At 61.8% G+C, this 18,815-nt stretch overlaps 1 protein-coding gene across 1 annotated transcript; it reads left to right on the plus strand.

Moving 5' to 3' along the window:
- Positions 1-9,203: 9,203 nt before the first annotated feature.
- On the plus strand, positions 9,204-12,829 carry LOC139039753 (paraneoplastic antigen Ma6E-like). The gene has a single exon (XM_070502654.1). It carries the CDS (start codon positions 9,263-9,265, stop codon positions 11,498-11,500), a length of 2,238 nt encoding a protein of 745 aa, XP_070358755.1. The 5' UTR covers positions 9,204-9,262; the 3' UTR covers positions 11,501-12,829.
- The last annotated feature ends 5,986 nt before the right edge of the window (positions 12,830-18,815 follow it).

Consider the following 18,815-nt stretch of genomic DNA (forward strand, 5'->3'; position numbering starts at 1 on the left):
TTCTGTCTCTGAGCACTGATTTTGTGCCAGGCAGTGGGCTGAGCAACGGGGCCTGCACCCGCTCCACGAGTCCTCAGAGGAGCCCTGGGGGGAGGAGGGTCCTGTAATGACCCCTCTTCTCCAGATGAGGACGCCAGGCACAGGAAGGTTCAGGCACTTACCCGAAGTACCACAGCTCTGCAGTGGAGGCACTGGGATTCCAGGCCAGGCCAACTGACCACACGACCCAGGCCTGGAAAGGACGCTCGAGGTGTGTGGCTAGCAGTGACAGTCCCAGAAACACAGCTGAGAGAGACGCGGCAGATTATTAATGGTGACAGCCCCAGGAGACGGCCCAAGGAAAGACCCATGGTGCGTGGGTAATGGTGATGGACGCTCTCTCCGAGGGGCGAACATGTGTTGCTTCCGCATCTCACCAACATCAGTGCCTTTTTAAAGCCTCCAAGAAAGAGCCTGGCTGGACACGTGCCACACGTTCATGGCAACTGCCTGTGCACGGGGACACAATGGCTGTGAGTTCTCAGCTTTTCTCTCCTCTTGTGCAGTCTGGAGTCATCTGCGAGAGCCCTCGCTCCTAGAGGCGGCGGCAGAAGAGCCCCGGGGAGGAGGCCCTGGTCTTTGGCTCCCATCTGATCCCGGCACGGCCCTGTTGCCGGCCCTCTGCCGGGGCAGGTGTTGGGGTGTCTCTCTGGCGTCCTCTGGGCCCCGCTGGATGTCTCGATGTGCGCCATTTCTCTGTGCACACTGCCCGGGTCACTCTCAGCCAACCACGGACACACGGAGCCCCGGTCCAAGCTTGATGACAACCAAGGGTGGCCAGGTCCTGCCAAAAACGGAAAAGAGAGAGCGACAGAGGGGCTGAGGTGAGACTGGAACAGGTCATTGACCTCGCCTGGCCAAGCCCCTGTTCCAGAAAGTGCACCAGACGCCAGAGAGGGAGCCTGTAGACGTGGGCTCTAACCCTGCCACGTCTGACCTTGGGGCACTCCCGGGGCGCCCCCCCCCCCCCAGGCCTGCTGTCTCGTGCTGCGGCTGCCCTCAGGCCACGAGATGCGGGGACCAGCGCCAGGGCTCTGCGGAGGCCCAGGGCAAGATGGGACACGGTGGGGGGAGGGCAGATGGCTGATGTGGGCAGGGGGTGCATATCGGGGAAGACTCGGGCCCCCACCTCCACCCCCACCCCACTCGGGAGTCAGGCCTCCTCACAGAGGCCAAGGAGCAAGACTGATGGGGCCTGGCACAGCCTTGCAGTTGGTGGGGCCCTAGGACACGGCGGGAGGGAGCAAGATGAGGCTGTGCAGAAAGGTGAGGAGCTCCTGCGGGGCTGGCAGGGCTGAGCTTGGCTGAGGGGTCGCCTTTGACCTTCTCATCCCAGAGCCCGCAGGGTCCTTCCCAGGACAGAATGGTCCCTAGGGGAGGCCTGGGGAAGGCCCCAGATGGGCAGCAGGGCCTCGGGATGAGCAGGGCCGGGCCACAGCTCACACGTGTGCTCCAGACCGACCCTGTGACCCCTGCCGCGCTGTGGGCCACAGCCTCGGGCCTCCTGCCTGCCCCCTCAGCCTGCAGCATCACTGCAGTTTGCAACAAGGAGCTCCTGTCCCCTTAGGCTGCACTTGGTGTTCCCAGGACCGTGGTTCCTTGAGCCAGAGCCAAGCACATTGCTTGTTGTTGGGAGCCCTGAGCCTTGTCCGGCACAGCCCCCAGGACAGGCGCCCGCCCTCTGCCCCCTGCCCTCTCCCCTGCAGCCATGGCTCCAGGATGGCTCCTCCCCCTCCTGGGGCTCAGCTGGGGCTTGCCACCTCAGGCCATGTCCCTGTCTCTCCTCTCTCCAGGATTTCCCGAGGGACATTAGACTCTGAGTGCTATCCCCAGGCCCAAGTTGGTGCACACCCCGCTGCCCACCACGTGCACGTGGGGAGAAAGGGTCTTCCATTTCCCTGTTATTCACGTATGGAGGGCTGGGGGCAGCATTCACACCGCCCTAGCTGAGAGGGCAGCATCCCACTGAGTCTGTCTAGTCCCACCCTAACCTGGGCCGATGCTCCCCTCTCATGTCGCCGTCATCCCCACAGAGGCCCCAAGTGCCCCCCTTCTGTTGTGGGCACCTAGGGGTGCAGGGGCCATTGGGCAGTAGGGACAGGTGTCCCCCTAAGGCCACGGAGAAGTGATCTGGGCCTAGGGGCTTCCTCCAGGCAGCCCTTGCCACTTGCAGGAAGGGTCCCCCTTCCCTCCCAACACGGACCTAGCTTTCTCCTCCCTCCCTTCTTCCTCTCCAGCCTCTTTGGCTCGACGCTTCCTCCAGGACCCTCACTCTGCACGCAGGGTCCGGTCCTCTCCCTTCTCTCCAGTCTCTCTGCCTTTGCTGCAGCCCTCAGCTGGGTGACTCGGGGCTAGCAGTGGGACCAGGGGAGGGAAGCGCTCCGGCGGGAAGGCAGAGGACGTGGACTGTATTCCCCAGAACAGCCACTAAGCAAATTACTTAAAAATATAGTAAGAGAAATGCCAAGAGATTAACCTGGTACACTAGAAGGTATCTATTTAACACAAAAGAGGCCGTAATGGAGACATAGTGGAACAAGAATGATGTAAGACGTATAGAAAAGAATGGCAGACATAATTCTACCTTTTCAGGAATTACATTATCAGTGGATTAAAGATTAAAGCTGCTCAGCATCATTAGTCATCAGGGAAATGTAGATTAAAACCACAGTGAGATAGCCCTTCATACCCACCAGGATGGCTGGAACCAAAAAGATGGACAATAACAAGGTTGGCGAGGAAGTGGAGATATTGGACCCCTCAACGTTGCTGGTGGGAACATAAAATGGCGCAGCCACTTTGGAAAACAGTTGGGCTGTTCTTCAAAAGGTTAAACTTAGTGTTACCACAGGACCCAGCAATTCCACTCCTAGGTACCTACCCAAGAGAAATGAAAACATATGTTCACACAAAAACCTGCACAGAAATGTTTGTAGCGACAGTGTTCATAATTGCTGAAAAGTGAAAACAATCCAAATATTCATTGACTGATGAATGGATAAATAAACATTATTTATTATTCAGCCATAAAAAAAGAATGAAGCGCTGACGCATGCTGCAGCATGGACGACACTTGAAAATATCAAGCTAAATGAAAGAAGCCAGAAAATGCAACATGTTGTATGATTCCATTCATACTAAATGTCCAGAATAGGTAAATCTCTAGAGAATGAAAGCAGATTAGTGGTTGGCAAGGCCTGGCAGAGGGAGATGTGGGGGGAGGGTGACTACTGGCTGGGTAGAGGGTGTCCTCTGGGTGATGGAAAGGTTCTGGGGTCGAGGTGATGACCACACAACACTGTGAGTGTGCCGAATGCCACTCAGTTGTCCACTTCAAAGGGTGAGCGGGACGGTACCGGACTTCTGTCTCGATCTGAAAATGAGCGATTGCTTTACACTGGAGGCCACAGCAGCTCCGAAGTCCACGTGCCCCAGCACACACAGAAGCAGACTGGGAGCCACAGCTGACCTCCTGGATTTCCTCACACACATGCGAAAGAACTTCCACGCACACCTCCTAACAGCCCATCCATGCCACATTAGGGAACGTCACCCAAGTCCAGGACTCCAGGGCACAGGGAGAAGCCACATGGAACACCCTCTATTGTCCGTACCACTAAGGATAGTCAGACTATCCTTATGGCGAGGTCACCCTGGATCGCATTCCCACGTAACCATTGCATGTTACCAGATCAAAAGAGCACCTGGAACAAACTCCTAGAAGACCCCGTCCCTGGGTCGGTTCAGCCCCCTGCTTTTGTCGTTCATGCCACCTCTCTTCATGCCCCGCCGAGGACCAAAGTGCAAATGTTCTGGGCAATTCTGCAGGCACGGTCCCAGTGAGCCAGAGCCACGACAGAAATTGCCGTGAGGAGCTGCGGAGGCGGGGGCTGCCCTGGGCTTGAGACGGCACCAGAGGAAGGGCAGTCCAGCTGGGTCGCTCCACGTCCCTGGCAGAGCCCTGCCCTGGTGGCAGTGGGCTGGGACACGCGTGCATCCATTCGTGTTCCTGCACCCCCGGCTCTGACTTACAGGGAGACCGCTCAGGGTAGGGGCTCCAGCTCCAGGGTTGGGTGCTGACTGCCCCCAGAGGGGAGCGGCACTGGGCGGGAAGGCCGCTGGGCACGGATGGCTGGAGACGCAGCCTGGTCATGTGGGAAAGGGCTCCTGAGAGGGCTGGGAGGTATGCGTGCCTCTCTCTCTCCCTCTCCACCCAACCATGCCAGGCAAATCCCCTGGCCTAGTGGGAGCACAGGGTGATGGCCAACAGGTAAAGTGGCCCAAGTGGCCTCTGGGAGGTCCTGGAAAGGGCAAGACTTGGAGCAGGTCGGGGAGAGCTGAGCCCACCCCATAGGGGCAAAGACCCCTGGCACCTGGGGATGGAGGGCGGGCCCCGCAGACCTCAGGGCCCTGGGCTCTGACTGTGGGAAAGTCCCGGCTGATGCAGTCTCTAGGTGCCCCCCCAAAGAGGGGGAATGCCGGGCAGCGGGCGGCGAAGCTGCCAAGGCCAGAAGGGCCTGGAGGGGCAGACGGAGAGAGGAAGGGAGGGAGCAGCTGAGAGATGAATGAGCACCCTGCAGGTGGCCCCCACGGTGACGCAGGGCCCCAGCAGATCTAGTGAGGAGACTGCCTTCCACCTCTGTCAGATACAACTGCTCAACTAGGGGTCAAACACACACCCTGGGGGGCTGTTTCTTTCATTGGTTACCAAGAGGCCCCAGACCCAGTGCTTTCCTCTCCGGGGGATGGGCGCCGGCGGCAGGGGGAGAGGGGGTGAGTGAGGGGGCTTTCAGTGAGGTTTGTTGCCGGCCTGTTCACTCAAAGCTCAGGGTGGCTGTTCTGTTAGGCATGGTCAGCCCCTGCGCCAGCAGCTGGGCACACGGAGAGGGAGGGACTAATGCTGGAGGAGACGCAATAGTGGTGGCAGGACGGACGACAGTGGCCCTCCTTGAGCACTTGCCAAGTGCTGGGCACCTCCTTAGGACTTTGTACACATCGGTGCTTGCTTGACCTGTATGTAGAGGCCTCTGTCCTTTGTTGGAGCAGCACAGACAGAGCAGCTGGGACTGAGCGTGCTGGGCATGGAGTGTGTGCGTGGGCCAGAGCGGGATCCACGTTGATAAGGTGGAACTCAGTCTGGGGGAATCCACAGGGGCTTCGTGGAGGACACGTGTTCTGAGCTTGATCTTAAAGGCCCAGCCAGCATTAAAGGGAGGGGACAGGGGGAGAAAGTGTGGCCAGTTTGGTCAGAGAGGAGAGCCAGGAGCGCCACAATGCATGTGTGCCTAGAGTGCCAGGAACACCCAGAGAGGGCAATGATGAAGTTTTTCATACCAGATAGAGAGCTCTTTTGAAATTGCCTATGGATGAGCATAATGTGGAAAAATACGCAAGGGTGATCTGCCTCAGGAAAGAGGGGGCCCGCTCCAGTTTTGCCAAGGGAACCAGTGCAATTACAAGTCAAGAGCGGCTAGAAAGCAATTTGGAAAGATGGAAAGATTTTGAGGATAGAACAGAAATAATTCTCTGGTGAATGAAAAATACAGTCTCAAAAGATAGCACTCTAATATCTGTAAGCGTACTTCATGTGGCGACTGCAGCATAAAGGATGGGTGGAGGGGGAATGAATCTGTATGGTGGAAAGCTTCTTACATTTACGTGAAGTGGTACAACATTAGCCACAAGTGGACAGTGAAAAGTTAAGGAAATAGATTATAATCTCTCGAGCAACCCGCAAAAGCATTTCAAAGCGATAATAGCCTCAAAAGGCAATAGTAAGTTAAAATGCAATAAAAAATTTTTGACTATCTCAGGCAGGAAAAGGGGAACATAGGAAGAGAGAGAGATGGGCAGAGAGTGCTGTGCAGCGAATGTCTGTGTCCTCCCCCAGATTCACCTGTGTAATCGACCCCCTCCACGCCATGGTATTTGGAGGTGGAGCCTTTGGGAGGTGATTGGTTCCTGGGGGTGGAGCCCCCATGAACGGGATTAGTGACCTTGTAAGAGAGACCCCGGAGAGCTCCCTCACCCGCTTCTGCCATAGCGAGGACATGGTGAGAGGATGTCTGTGTGTGAAGTAGGAAGCAGGTCCTCGCCGGACACGGCATCTGCCGGTACCTCGCTTCTGGACTTCTCAGCCTCCGGAACTGTGAGAAATGAACGTCTGCTGTTTATAAGCCACCCGGTCTCTGGTATTTTTTCCTCAGTATCTGCAACAGACTCAGGCAGCCGGTAAAGGGCTGGACGTAAATCCAGCCATAGGAGAAACCACACTCGATGTTAACGGGTTAAACCGTGCGATTAAAAGGCAGAGACTGTCTGGATGAAGCCGAGAGCCAGGCTTTTGCTGCCCACAGGCGCTGCGATTGGACAGCAAAGCCTCAGGCGAGCGGATAGTAAGAGGATTCCGAGTGCTGTCCCACAGAAAGAGCAGCTAAGGAAGTCGGAGCGACCGTGCTGACAGTGGACCAAGCCGAGTTAAAGACAGAGGCAGGTCCCTGGGATGGGAGGTCAGAACGATGGCAGGGTCAGCAGTGAGGGACGCGCAGCGCTAGTTCCCAGGAGTGTCTGTGGCCAGGGACAGAACTTTGCTGTCCAGGAAACCGAGGGTGACGGGACAGAGGGAGAGGCGGACCTTCCCAGCACCGCCGATGGAGATGTCACCCCTCCCGCCCGGGATGGGGACACCGAGAGGAGAAGTCAGGAGGGACGTAGACCGTCTGCGTGCCGCTGCCAAGCACAGCAGGGCACAGACGACCGGGCAGCGGGCCCCACGGGCCCCAGCGGGCTCTGCGGGCGAGCCGACTCTCGGCTCCACGGGCGGCAGGGGCGGAAGCCGCGCTGTGCAGCGGTGGCAGGGGCGGAAGCCGCGCTGTGCTGCCGCGGCTGCGAGCCTTGCGACAGCGCCGTGAAGCCCTCGCCGCGCGGCGTCGCTCACGTGCTCCTCGCAGCCAATCGTCGCCCTGCCCTGAGCCACCTAGAACTTTCTCTCCTGCGCCCGGGGGCTTCTGGGAGGCGCGGGAGCTGGCGTGGCCGAGCGCAGAGTGCGTGAGCCGGGGCCACACAGCCGCCCTGAGGCGAGCCCGCCAGGCCTTCCAGGGGACCGGGAGCCGCCCGCGGGGCCGGCGCAGGTGAGCCACGTCGGCGGGGGACTCGCGGGGGAGGGGGTCCGAGGGGAGGGTGAGCGTGCGGGAGCCGGTGAGGGTGGGGGGCAGCCAGCTGGGGTGTGGGCTGAGGGCAGGGCTCCCAGGGGCCTCAGGAGGGGGGGAAGTGGCGGGGGGGGGCGGCTAGTGACTGTAGGGGGGCATGGGAAGCGAGCGCTCCCGGGGCTGCGGCCGGACAGGAGGGCGCCCGGCACGGGGGGCTGCCGGCTGGGGTGGGGGCGCCCGGGGGGCCCGCCTGGGGCGGGAGGCGTGGGCGAGGCCGGCCATGCGTGCGGGAGTGGTGGGCGGCCATGCTCTGGGCAGCGGTGCGCCCTGGCTCGCTGGGGTGCTGGCTGTGGGGCGGGGGGTGGCGGGGGCAGGCTGGCAGGCCTGCATCTGTGGGTGGGTGGGGGTGTGGGGCCGGGGCCGGCTGGCAGCCCCGTATCTGTGGGTGGGGGTGGCGGGGGCGGCGGGGGCAGGCTGGCAGCCCTGTATCTGTGGGGGTGGGGGGGCGGCGGGGGCAGGCTGGCAGCCCTGCATCTGTGGGTGGGTGGGGGTGTGGGGCCGGGGCCGGCTGGCAGCCCTGCATCTGTGGGTGGGTGGTGGGGGGCGGGGGCAGGCTGGCAGCCCTGCATCTGTGGGGTGGGAGGCGGGAGGGCAGAGCTCCCACTGCCGGCACTAGGGGGAGCACTCCGGGCTTGGGGAGCCGGATGGGCAGGATAACGTCCAAGCACGTGGGGGCGCCCTGCTTCCCAGGGCTGGAGGGGAGCGCTCCCAGCTGGGGGGGAGGGCGCTTTTCGGGTCGGGGGAGGATGCGCCCGGGCATGGGCAGGGGGATGGGCGGGAAGGTGGGGGGCCACTGGCTGAGGAGGGGTGCGGGAGAGGAGGGCCTGGCAGCATGGGTGCAGGTGCCACAGAGAGGGCGAGGCGCCGGGGAGGCAGTGGTCTGCGGGAGGCTGGTGCCCTGGGCGGTGGAGTGGGGGAGGGTCCGGGGAGGGGCTCTGCCCCCCGCAGCGGGTGTCTGAGAAGCTCCAGGTCGCCTCAGTGGAGGGTGCACAGAGATTGCCGCGGTGGAGGGCCAGGGCCTTGGCCTCCGCGGAAAGTAGAGGCCCTTCGCAGGGGTCACCGGGGGACGCCATACTTCGGGCCCTAGGAGCGTCTCCCTAAGTTTAAAAGGGTTGCGCTTTGACAGAATAAGTTGCCTGGTCGCCGGGGGATTTTATTTGACGTTAACAACGATTAACCCGTCTCTAAAGATTTGCAAACCTGTAGGTGGACGAAGCAATCAGAGGAAATCAGAGGAACTCAGGAAGCGTTTCAAACCGAGTGATAGAAAAATACAACTTCCCCAAAGTAGTGGGAGGCAGCGCAGGAAGCGATCGATCGGAGGAAGACAGACAGCTCTAAGTGTGCGCCGTAGAACAGGAGGAGGACACGGACTCGGGGCCCTGACGTCCCTTGAAGGAAGCTAGAAAGAGAAGAGCAGAGAGAGCCCAACGTGCCCTACGGAAGAGACCAGAGCGCCCAGAGGGGAGGTCAGTGAGAGAGAGCGGGGGAGAGGGAGGGACAGGGCGGGCCCTCCGCGGGCTCTGCTCAGGCAGCGTGGAACTGGGCCGGAGCCCAGCCTAGAGCGACCCCGAACAGAGAGAGGACAGGAGTCACCCTGCCGGGAAGGAAGGAAAGAGGGCTGTCACTGCAGGCCAGAGCACGTGGAAGAGAAGGAGGCAGGATCCTGGGGAAATTCATGCCCCAAATTGGAAAACGTGAGAGTCCTTGGGGAACAAGGCGACCCCCCCAGCCCCGAGGCTAGAGGAGGTAGAAAATGTGGGTAGCCTTCCATCTTGTGAAGCAACGTGGTTTATGATCGAAGAGGTCTCCTAAGATCCAACGACGAAGCCAGCAGGGAGAGGAGGCGCTCCAGGCCCCAGCGTGAGGGGCCCGGGGCTCTGGCTGGGGCGGTGGGGTGGGCTGTGTGGCACAGACACGCCTCTCTCCCCTTTGCACCCGCAGGCCGAGGCCCACACTGCGAGAGTCCGTGCACGCCCGTCCAGTCCCTTCTGGCCGCCCTCAGGTCCTCAGTGATGGTGATGCCACTGGTGATGCTGTGGGACTGGTGCAGGTGGAGTGGCGCAAACGCACAGCGCTCCCTGCTCATCCTGGGCATCCCGGAGGACTGCGAGGACCGGGAATTCCAGGAGGCCGTGCGGGCTGCCCTGTGGCCCCTGGGCAGGTACCGAGTGCTGGGCAACGTCTTCAGAAAGGAGCTCGGGTTCAGGGTCGCTTTGGTGGAGTTCACTGAGTATTTAAATCGAAGTTTGGTCCCCCGACAGATACCAGGCAAGGGGGGACTCTGGGATGTGTTCTTCCTGCCCCAGGGCCCTGATTCTGAGTCACGGGATAGACCCAATTTCCCTGCACAGCCCCAGAGGCAAGCAGTGGCTGGCAGGGCAGGTGTGGCCAGAGCTGCAGGGGAGGAGGCAGCCGCAGGGGAGGAGGGAGCTGAGGGTGAGGCAGGAGCTGGAGAGGAAGCAGGATCCTCAGATGAAGAGGGAGCTGCAGGGGACACAAGAGTTGCAGGCGTGGCAGGATCTGTGAGCATGGCAGGAGCTGCAGCTGAGGCGGAGGCTCCAGGTGAGGAAGGAGCTGCAGGTGTGTCTGAGGCAGGGGCCCCAGAGGAGGCAGGAACTGCCGGTGAGGCAGTCACTGCCGGTGAGGATGGAGCTGAAGATGTGGCAGGAGCCCCAGTTGAGAGGGAAGCTGCCGGTGAGGAGGAAGTTGGAGATGTGGCAAGAGCTGCAGGTGAGGAAGAAGCCACAGGTGAGGGAGAAGCTGAGAGTGAGGAGGAAGCTGAGGGCGAGGCAGGAGCTGCAGAGGAAGCAGGATCCTCAGATGAAGAGGGAGCTGCAGGGGACACAAGAGTTGCAGGCGTGGCAGGATCTGTGAGCATGGCAGGAGCTGCAGCTGAGGCAGAGGCTCCAGGTGAGGAAGGAGCTGCAGGTGTGTCTGAGGCAGGGGCCCCAGAGGAGGCAGTCACTGCCGGTGAGGATGGAGCTGAAGATGTGGCAAGAGCTGTGGCTGAGGAAGAAGCCACAGGTGAGGCTGGAGGCCCGGGAGTCCCAGGTGAGGCAGGAGCCCCAAGTGAGGAAGAAGCCGCAGGTGAGGACAAAGCTGAGCGTGAGGAGGGAGCTGAGGGCGAGGCAGGAGCTGAAGAGGAAGCAGGAGCGTCAGATGAAGAGGGAGCCGCAGGGGACACGGGAGTTGCAGGCGTGGCAGGATCTGTGAGCATGGCAGGAGCTGCAGCTGAGGCGGAGGCTCCAGGTGACGAAGGAGCTGCAGGTGTGGCAAGAGCCATCAACGAGGCAGCAGCCCGGAGCCAGCACTGGCGGCAGACCTTGCAGCCTCTGCTCGATGCTATGGCCTACCGGGTACTGAGAAGGTTTTCTGGGGTGGAAGAGCCGGGCTGTGGAGAAGAGTCTTTTGAGAGCTGGCTGCACCATGCCAACGACACGCTGTACCTGTGGTGCCTCATGTCAGAGAGGGAGAGGAGGAGGAGACTGGTGGAGAGCTTGGGTGGCCCCGCGCTGGATCTCATGTGCGGCCTCCTGGAGGAAAATCCCGACACCCCTGCGCAGGACTGCCTGGCCGCGCTGGCCTGTGAAGATGCTGCCCGGACCCATGAAGATTGCCTCCCAGCCAATGAGGTCACCACTGAGGGCACCCCTGTCACTGCAGAAGAAAGCAAGCCTTCCCCACCCGAGGAAGATACCACCCTGGCTGCCCTTTCCAAGCAAGACACAGCCGACGCTGCCCCGGCACGTGAAGTGGCCGATGGGGCAGTTCCTGTCACAGTCGACCCTGGAGAGGCTGCTCCTGACCCCCATGATGCTGCCCAGGCCGCCTGGGCTCGTGAAGATGCTGCCCAGGCCGCCCTGACCTGTGAAGACACCGCTGACGCTGCCCCGGCCCGTGAAGAGGCCGATGAGGCAGCTCCTGACACCCATGATGCTGCCGTGGCAGCCCCTGCCCCTGAGGAGACCACCGAGTCCTCTTCTGCCACTGGGGAAGGTGAAAATGTTCCTACTCGTGCGGGGCTAGGTCAGGCAGGACACTCGGGGGCCCCCGGGGGCCCCGCCCCTGCTCAAATGGTCAGTGCCTCTGGGGCGGGCCCAGGAGGTCCTGGCGGTAACCCGGAAGGCCTCGCCCAGGTGGGAGACCAGGAGGCCGAGCAGACCCCCAAGGAGGGGCTCATCCAGGAGGAGCCAGGAAACGAGGACGGGGCTGAGGAGATGAGCCGCCCCGAGTCCTCCTCGGGCAAGTAGGCTCAAAAGGCCCAGGGGCCTTCTCTCCTCCCAGGCAGCAGAGCCCTGGAGGCAGGGGGAGGCGAGGCCAGGGTAGCCGCCTCACCCCACATGGGGACCAGGCCGAGGGAGGGGCCCGTCCAGCCCAAACCAAGCCCCTGGCCCCTCACGATCCCCAAGGGGCCATGACCCGCACCGTCAGCCGTTCCAAGTGACCAAGATGACCATATGTTACCCCAAATGGGCAGGGGAGAGGTGTAGCCCCGCTCAAGGCAGCACCACACCGAGCCCAAGCCCCATCCCAAGCCCTGCCAACTCAGGCAGCCAGCCTGGTGGCTCCCCCGAGTGGCAGCCCCGGCCTGGGTGAGGGGCACCTGAGGACGTCTGCCACCACCTGCACGGGCCTGGGAGACGTTAGGAGGTCATCTCAAGGGTGCCAGCTGTCTGGGCCTCCCAACAAGGGGACCCCCGTTCACTGTCACCTGGGGCAGGCTTCTCCCTGTTCTGGGAAGCCCACTTGTATCTCTGTGGACCCTGTAGTTACCCACGTGTCAAGTAATCCACCCCCAAAACATACACACACACGTGCCATCATTTCTGTGCAGAGCCGTTAGGTGTGTGTGCTCCCGGGGTGGGGGTCCTGGCCTAGCAGGCAGCACCCTCTCGGCCCTGGCACGTGCTGTGAGCTTCAGTGCCAGCCCGGGCTCTGCTCACTCTCGTCCGGTGCCGTGAGCTCAACTCTGCCTTCTCGGTGGAGATGTAGGCCAACCGCTGCTTGTTCCTGTGGAGATGTGTGCTTATCTGAGCAGTGGCCCCCACCCCACCCCAGAGTCCCCGAACCCAGTCCCAGGAGATGCCTGGAAGGATGGACAGACGAGGGCGTGGCCGGCGCTCACCCCGGGACCTCGGGAAGGAAGAACTGGAGCAGGGACATGGAGGGGCTGCGGCAGGCTCCACTGGGACTGTGCTCTCATGTGCCAACCTGCTGTTACTTGTGGCTCAGTTTCCTGGGCTTGGTGTGGTGTCCCCCTGTTGTATTTTCCAGCGTCCTGTGACTGTCCTATGTGGCCCATAGGGCAGGGCCCCGCCCCAGAATGTCAGCCAGAGGGGGAGGGGGTGCCCTGGAGTGAGAAGACATTGCCAGTGTCCATCGTTCTGCCAAGAGGCTGACCGTGGGGCTCCCAGGAAGGGAGACTGTGGTGGGAGGGCCTCAGCATGGGGGGCAGCTGAGGCACCCCGGTAGAGACTGACTGTCCCCGAGACCTGTGGGCTGTAGCGGCCGTTAGAAGTTCCTCTCCGTGTTGTCATTCCCTTCTCTGCAATGGTTTCAGTAAGTGGTTCTCTTCAGTAAATTTCATTGATCGTTCCAGCTGCGTGTCGTCCGTCTCTGCTGTGGGCAACTGAGGCAAGGGTCTGCTGGGGGTGGGGGTGGGGGCAACAGTGGCCTGTCACCTGCATTGGGGTATGATCAGGACAGGGGCCAGGAGGGGCTGTGTCGTCCCCTGGGCTGGACGGAGCTGAGTGACAGGAACTTGTGGGCATGGGCAGTGGCTGGTTGGGTCCCCAGGAAACTCGGGGTGTCCCCAGAAATAAGTGGGCTAGACGTTGAAGGGAGGGGGAGGAACCACAGGCAGGATCCAGGGCTCCAGGATCCCTGGCACCGCTGTAGGGGCTCAGGGCACCCAGACGGGTCAGAGAGGTCACGTGTGCAATCCCAGAGACCAGCGGGCCACAGAAGGGCCCAGGCCTGAGGTCAGATGCCCCTGCCAGGAGCTGGGCCCAGGACTCTGGGCTGGGGGGTGGTTGCCCGCTCAGCCCACTCCTGCCGGCCGACAAGTGGCCAGCCTCTGTCTAGCCACCGAGGGACGTTTGGGGACCTGCCGGTGTTTCATGGCCGAGGGATGGAGGGCGGGCTGGGCGAGGGCTCCACAGCCCTCATGCCCTGGGTCGGGGGAGGAAAGGCAGGGAGAGCCACCCTCCACTCTTGAGTCCTGGGCAGGGCGGCCCCTCGAGGGGCCGGGGCACCGCCTTCCTGTCCCACTCCCCTCCCAGCCAACTCCTAGGGGCACCAGTCCTGTGTCCTGGGAGCGGGCAGGAGGCAGCGGGTGTGAGTGGGAGGCTGCAGGCAGGAGCTGGGGAGTGGCCCCTTCCTGCCCAGAGCAGGTGGACTCTGGGTCCCTGCAGCCCAGTGAGCCCTCGGTGCCACCTGAGGAGGGCACCCACCCAGGATGGAGGATGCTGCTGATCCTTGAGACCCTCTCTCTGCGCGCCGTGGCTGGAGGGGCAGTGCTCAGAGAGGGTGTCGTCAGGTGTCAGGAGCCAGGAGCCATCTGCCTCCACCTGCCTGGGCTCTGCCCTCACCTCAGGGGGCTGGGAGCCCACCACAAATTGAGGGCAGCCGGCCATCAGGCGCCGAGCTGATTCAGAGTCTTCGGGAGACGGAACGAAGGTGCGGAGAGGAGAGGGGACGGATGGTACCGTTGTCCCAGAAATGGTGAGGGGCCCTCGAGGGCCTGCCCAGTCTGTGCCCACTGGCGTCCTCCAGCCATTCTGAAGGGGCAGAGTCTCTGACCACCCCCACAGTACAGAAGAAGAACACAGTTCCCAAAGCAGGGAGGGCCAGGGCGAGGACCTTGCAGGGAGCTGAGGCCTGGGCTGTGGCCGTCCAACCGGCCTGTGGGAACCGAGCACGTGGGGAGCCCTGAGCTGTGTGGCGAGAGCTGCAGACAGCGGGTCGGCAGGGACGGGGGGCGGGGGGGCCTGGAGATGCTGGGCACGCAGGGCAATGGAGAGGGGGCGGCGAGGGCTGTCGGGACGGAGATCGTGAGGGCCATGCCTGCAGCCTCTTGGGCCCAATGGACTTGGCTCCGTGTTATAGGGACACCTGCACGTGTCCCATCAAGGGGTACTGCAGGATCCGGGGGGCTCCCAGGTGGGCTCTGCTCTCCCTGCCTCCTTCAGGCAAGGCACCATCCCAGGTGGTCTGTCCCCCGTGTCTTGGCAGGGCCATGGCCACTGGCCACTTTCCACCAGCCCCTCAGGATTTGGGGGCAGGACAAGAGGAGAGGGGATGGGAGGGGCTGATCCCTTGTCTCTCCCTCGTGCAGTGTACCTGTGTGGGCGTGTTCCCCAAGCAGGTGTGAGTGTGCGTGTGAGCGAGTGGGAGTGAGCGTCACTGGACGCGTGTGAGAGGGTGTGCGCGTGCGTGAGGCGGGTGGTGGTGGGTTGGAGTCCTTCCTGGACTGCGTGGGACAGCGGCTTCCCCGCCCCGCCCGTGGAGGGGAGCTGCCGCAGGGCCGGCCCTGGCAGGCTGGCCCAACACGGGCCCTGGGAATCAGCCCTCCTCCTTCTGGGGCTGGCACAGAAGAGAGGGGCCCCTGGAGGCCACCCCTTCCCAGCCTTTCCTCCTCTGCCCGCACCCAGCGAGAGATTTGGAAAGAGACGAGCGCGTACTTGTCTTCCCACCCTCATCCCCCTTTTTCCTTTGCATGTTGAGCGGGTACCCCCTACCCCAGGCCCCTGAGTCCTTCGCCCAGGGCCAGTAGGGCAGAGTCCCAAGCCCAAGTGACTGTCAGCCACTTCCCCAGGACTGGGGGACGGGCCAAGGTCTCTTGCTGCTGGGGGCCCCCAGAGCTGTGCAGCCCGCATTCCTCCCCAGCCAGGCTGGCCCCATGCCCGGGAGCCCGCTTTGCCCTCTGAGATTTTCCCTACCCGAAGTCCCTGTCATTTGGGGTTCAGCCCCTCGCAAGGCCACCATCCTCTTCTAGACCCCACACCCCCTCATGGAGCCTGGAGTAGGGCCTGCCTCCCGAGCCAGCAGACTCTGCACATGGGAGTCCTTCCCGGGAGCGTTTGGCCGCCAGCACCTCCAGCTGCCCTGCTCTCAGCCCCAGCTGTCCGCCTGGGCTCAAACTCATGGCCCCCATTCTCACGGTAGAAAGCCATAGGTCCCTGTTTTCCTAACACCTCATTGGAAGCCCTGGTCCCCATCACAAAGAGTAAAGATCAGCCCCCTAAGCAGATTGCTTTCCTATCCCAGAGGCGGGCTGGGGCGGCTTCTCACCGGCAGGGTTGACAGCCAGCCCAGATTACCAAGGAGTACTCTGGGAACTGGGGTCCTGTTCCGGGGCACGTTGTACTGCCGAAGCCTTGGCCCTAATCTCCCTGAGCCCAGATCCAAGTGTTCCAGGTCACACCCACCTGGGCTCTGCACAAAGTGACCCCACGCTGCATGCCGTCCCACGCCGTGCTCTCTTTGGCACTGTTCGAGGCAATGCTTTCTATGGCACCCCCACACTTTGCTTCCCGTCCCACTTGGCAGTCTGAGAGCCGTGATCCCACCTGGCCAAACAAAGGACAGCAGAAATCTGGGACTAATGGCCCTACACCCACCAGCTATGTACCCCAAAGGTGCTAAGGGGTTTGGAGCCTGGGAGAAGGGTGAGCCTCTCCCTCAGAGCTTCTGTCTCTGAGCACTGATTTTGTGCCAGGCAGTGGGCTGAGCAACGGGGCCTGCACCCGCTCCACGAGTCCTCAGAGGAGCCCTGGGGGGAGGAGGGTCCTGTAATGACCCCTCTTCTCCAGATGAGGACGCCAGGCACAGGAAGGTTCAGGCACTTACCCGAAGTACCACAGCTCTGCAGTGGAGGCACTGGGATTCCAGGCCAGGCCAACTGACCACACGACCCAGGCCTGGAAAGGACGCTCGAGGTGTGTGGCTAGCAGTGACAGTCCCAGAAACACAGCTGAGAGAGACGCGGCAGATTATTAATGGTGACAGCCCCAGGAGACGGCCCAAGGAAAGACCCATGGTGCGTGGGTAATGGTGATGGACGCTCTCTCCGAGGGGCGAACATGTGTTGCTTCCTCATCTCACCAACATCAGTGCCTTTTTAAAGCCTCCAAGAAAGAGCCTGGCTGGACACGTGCCACACGTTCATGGCAACTGCCTGTGCACGGGGACACAATGGCTGTGAGTTCTCAGCTTTTCTCTCCTCTTGTGCAGTCTGGAGTCATCTGCGAGAGCCCTCGCTCCTAGAGGCGGCGGCAGAAGAGCCCCGGGGAGGAGGCCCTGGTCTTTGGCTCCCATCTGATCCCGGCACGGCCCTGTTGCCGGCCCTCTGCCGGGGCAGGTGTTGGGGTGTCTCTCTGGCGTCCTCTGGGCCCCGCTGGATGTCTCGATGTGCGCCATTTCTCTGTGCACACTGCCCGGGTCACTCTCAGCCAACCACGGACACACGGAGCCCCGGTCCAAGCTTGATGACAACCAAGGGTGGCCAGGTCCTGCCAAAAACGGAAAAGAGAGAGCGACAGAGGGGCTGAGGTGAGACTGGAACAGGTCATTGACCTCGCCTGGCCAAGCCCCTGTTCCAGAAAGTGCACCAGACGCCAGAGAGGGAGCCTGTAGACGTGGGCTCTAACCCTGCCACGTCTGACCTTGGGGCACTCCCGGGGCGCCCCCCCCCCCCAGGCCTGCTGTCTCGTGCTGCGGCTGCCCTCAGGCCACGAGATGCGGGGACCAGCGCCAGGGCTCTGCGGAGGCCCAGGGCAAGATGGGACACGGTGGGGGGAGGGCAGATGGCTGATGTGGGCAGGGGGTGCATATCGGGGAAGACTCGGGCCCCCACCTCCACCCCCACCCCACTCGGGAGTCAGGCCTCCTCACAGAGGCCAAGGAGCAAGACTGATGGGGCCTGGCACAGCCTTGCAGTTGGTGGGGCCCTGGGACACGGCGGGAGGGAGCAAGATGAGGCTGTGCAGAAAGGTGAGGAGCTCCTGCGGGGCTGGCAGGGCTGAGCTTGGCTGAGGGGTCGCCTTTGACCTTCTCATCCCAGAGCCCGCAGGGTCCTTCCCAGGACAGAATGGTCCCTAGGGGAGGCCTGGGGAAGGCCCCAGATGGGCAGCAGGGCCTCGGGATGAGCAGGGCCGGGCCACAGCTCACACGTGTGCTCCAGACCGACCCTGTGACCCCTGCCGCGCTGTGGGCCACAGCCTCGGGCCTCCTGCCTGCCCCCTCAGCCTGCAGCATCACTGCAGTTTGCAACAAGGAGCTCCTGTCCCCTTAGGCTGCACTTGGTGTTCCCAGGACCGTGGTTCCTTGAGCCAGAGCCAAGCACATTGCTTGTTGTTGGGAGCCCTGAGCCTTGTCCGGCACAGCCCCCAGGACAGGCGCCCGCCCTCTGCCCCCCGCCCTCTCCCCTGCAGCCATGGCTCCAGGATGGCTCCTCCCCCTCCTGGGGCTCAGCTGGGGCTTGCCACCTCAGGCCATGTCCCTGTCTCTCCTCTCTCCAGGATTTCCCGAGGGACATTAGACTCTGAGTGCTATCCCCAGGCCCAAGTTGGTGCACACCCCGCTGCCCACCACGTGCACGTGGGGAGAAAGGGTCTTCCATTTCCCTGTTATTCACGTATGGAGGGCTGGGGGCAGCATTCACACCGCCCTAGCTGAGAGGGCAGCATCCCACTGAGTCTGTCTAGTCCCACCCTAACCTGGGCCGATGCTCCCCTCTCATGTCGCCGTCATCCCCACAGAGGCCCCAAGTGCCCCCCTTCTGTTGTGGGCACCTAGGGGTGCAGGGGCCATTGGGCAGTAGGGACAGGTGTCCCCCTAAGGCCACGGAGAAGTGATCTGGGCCTAGGGGCTTCCTCCAGGCAGCCCTTGCCACTTGCAGGAAGGGTCCCCCTTCCCTCCCAACACGGACCTAGCTTTCTCCTCCCTCCCTTCTTCCTCTCCAGCCTCTTTGGCTCGACGCTTCCTCCAGGACCCTCACTCTGCACGCAGGGTCCGGTCCTCTCCCTTCTCTCCAGTCTCTCTGCCTTTGCTGCAGCCCTCAGCTGGGTGACTCGGGGCTAGCAGTGGGACCAGGGGAGGGAAGCGCTCCGGCGGGAAGGCAGAGGACGTGGACTGTATTCCCCAGAACAGCCACTAAGCAAATTACTTAAAAATATAGTAAGAGAAATGCCAAGAGATTAACCTGGTACACTAGAAGGTATCTATTTAACACAAAAGAGGCCGTAATGGAGACATAGTGGAACAAGAATGATGTAAGACGTATAGAAAAGAATGGCAGACATAATTCTACCTTTTCAGGAATTACATTATCAGTGGATTAAAGATTAAAGCTGCTCAGCATCATTAGTCATCAGGGAAATGTAGATTAAAACCACAGTGAGATAGCCCTTCATACCCACCAGGATGGCTGGAACCAAAAAGATGGACAATAACAAGGTTGGCGAGGAAGTGGAGATATTGGACCCCTCAACGTTGCTGGTGGGAACATAAAATGGCGCAGCCACTTTGGAAAACAGTTGGGCTGTTCTTCAAAAGGTTAAACTT

This window comes from Equus asinus, chromosome X (genome assembly GCF_041296235.1).
Source record: "Equus asinus isolate D_3611 breed Donkey chromosome X, EquAss-T2T_v2, whole genome shotgun sequence".
Taxonomy (NCBI): domain Eukaryota; kingdom Metazoa; phylum Chordata; class Mammalia; order Perissodactyla; family Equidae; genus Equus; species Equus asinus.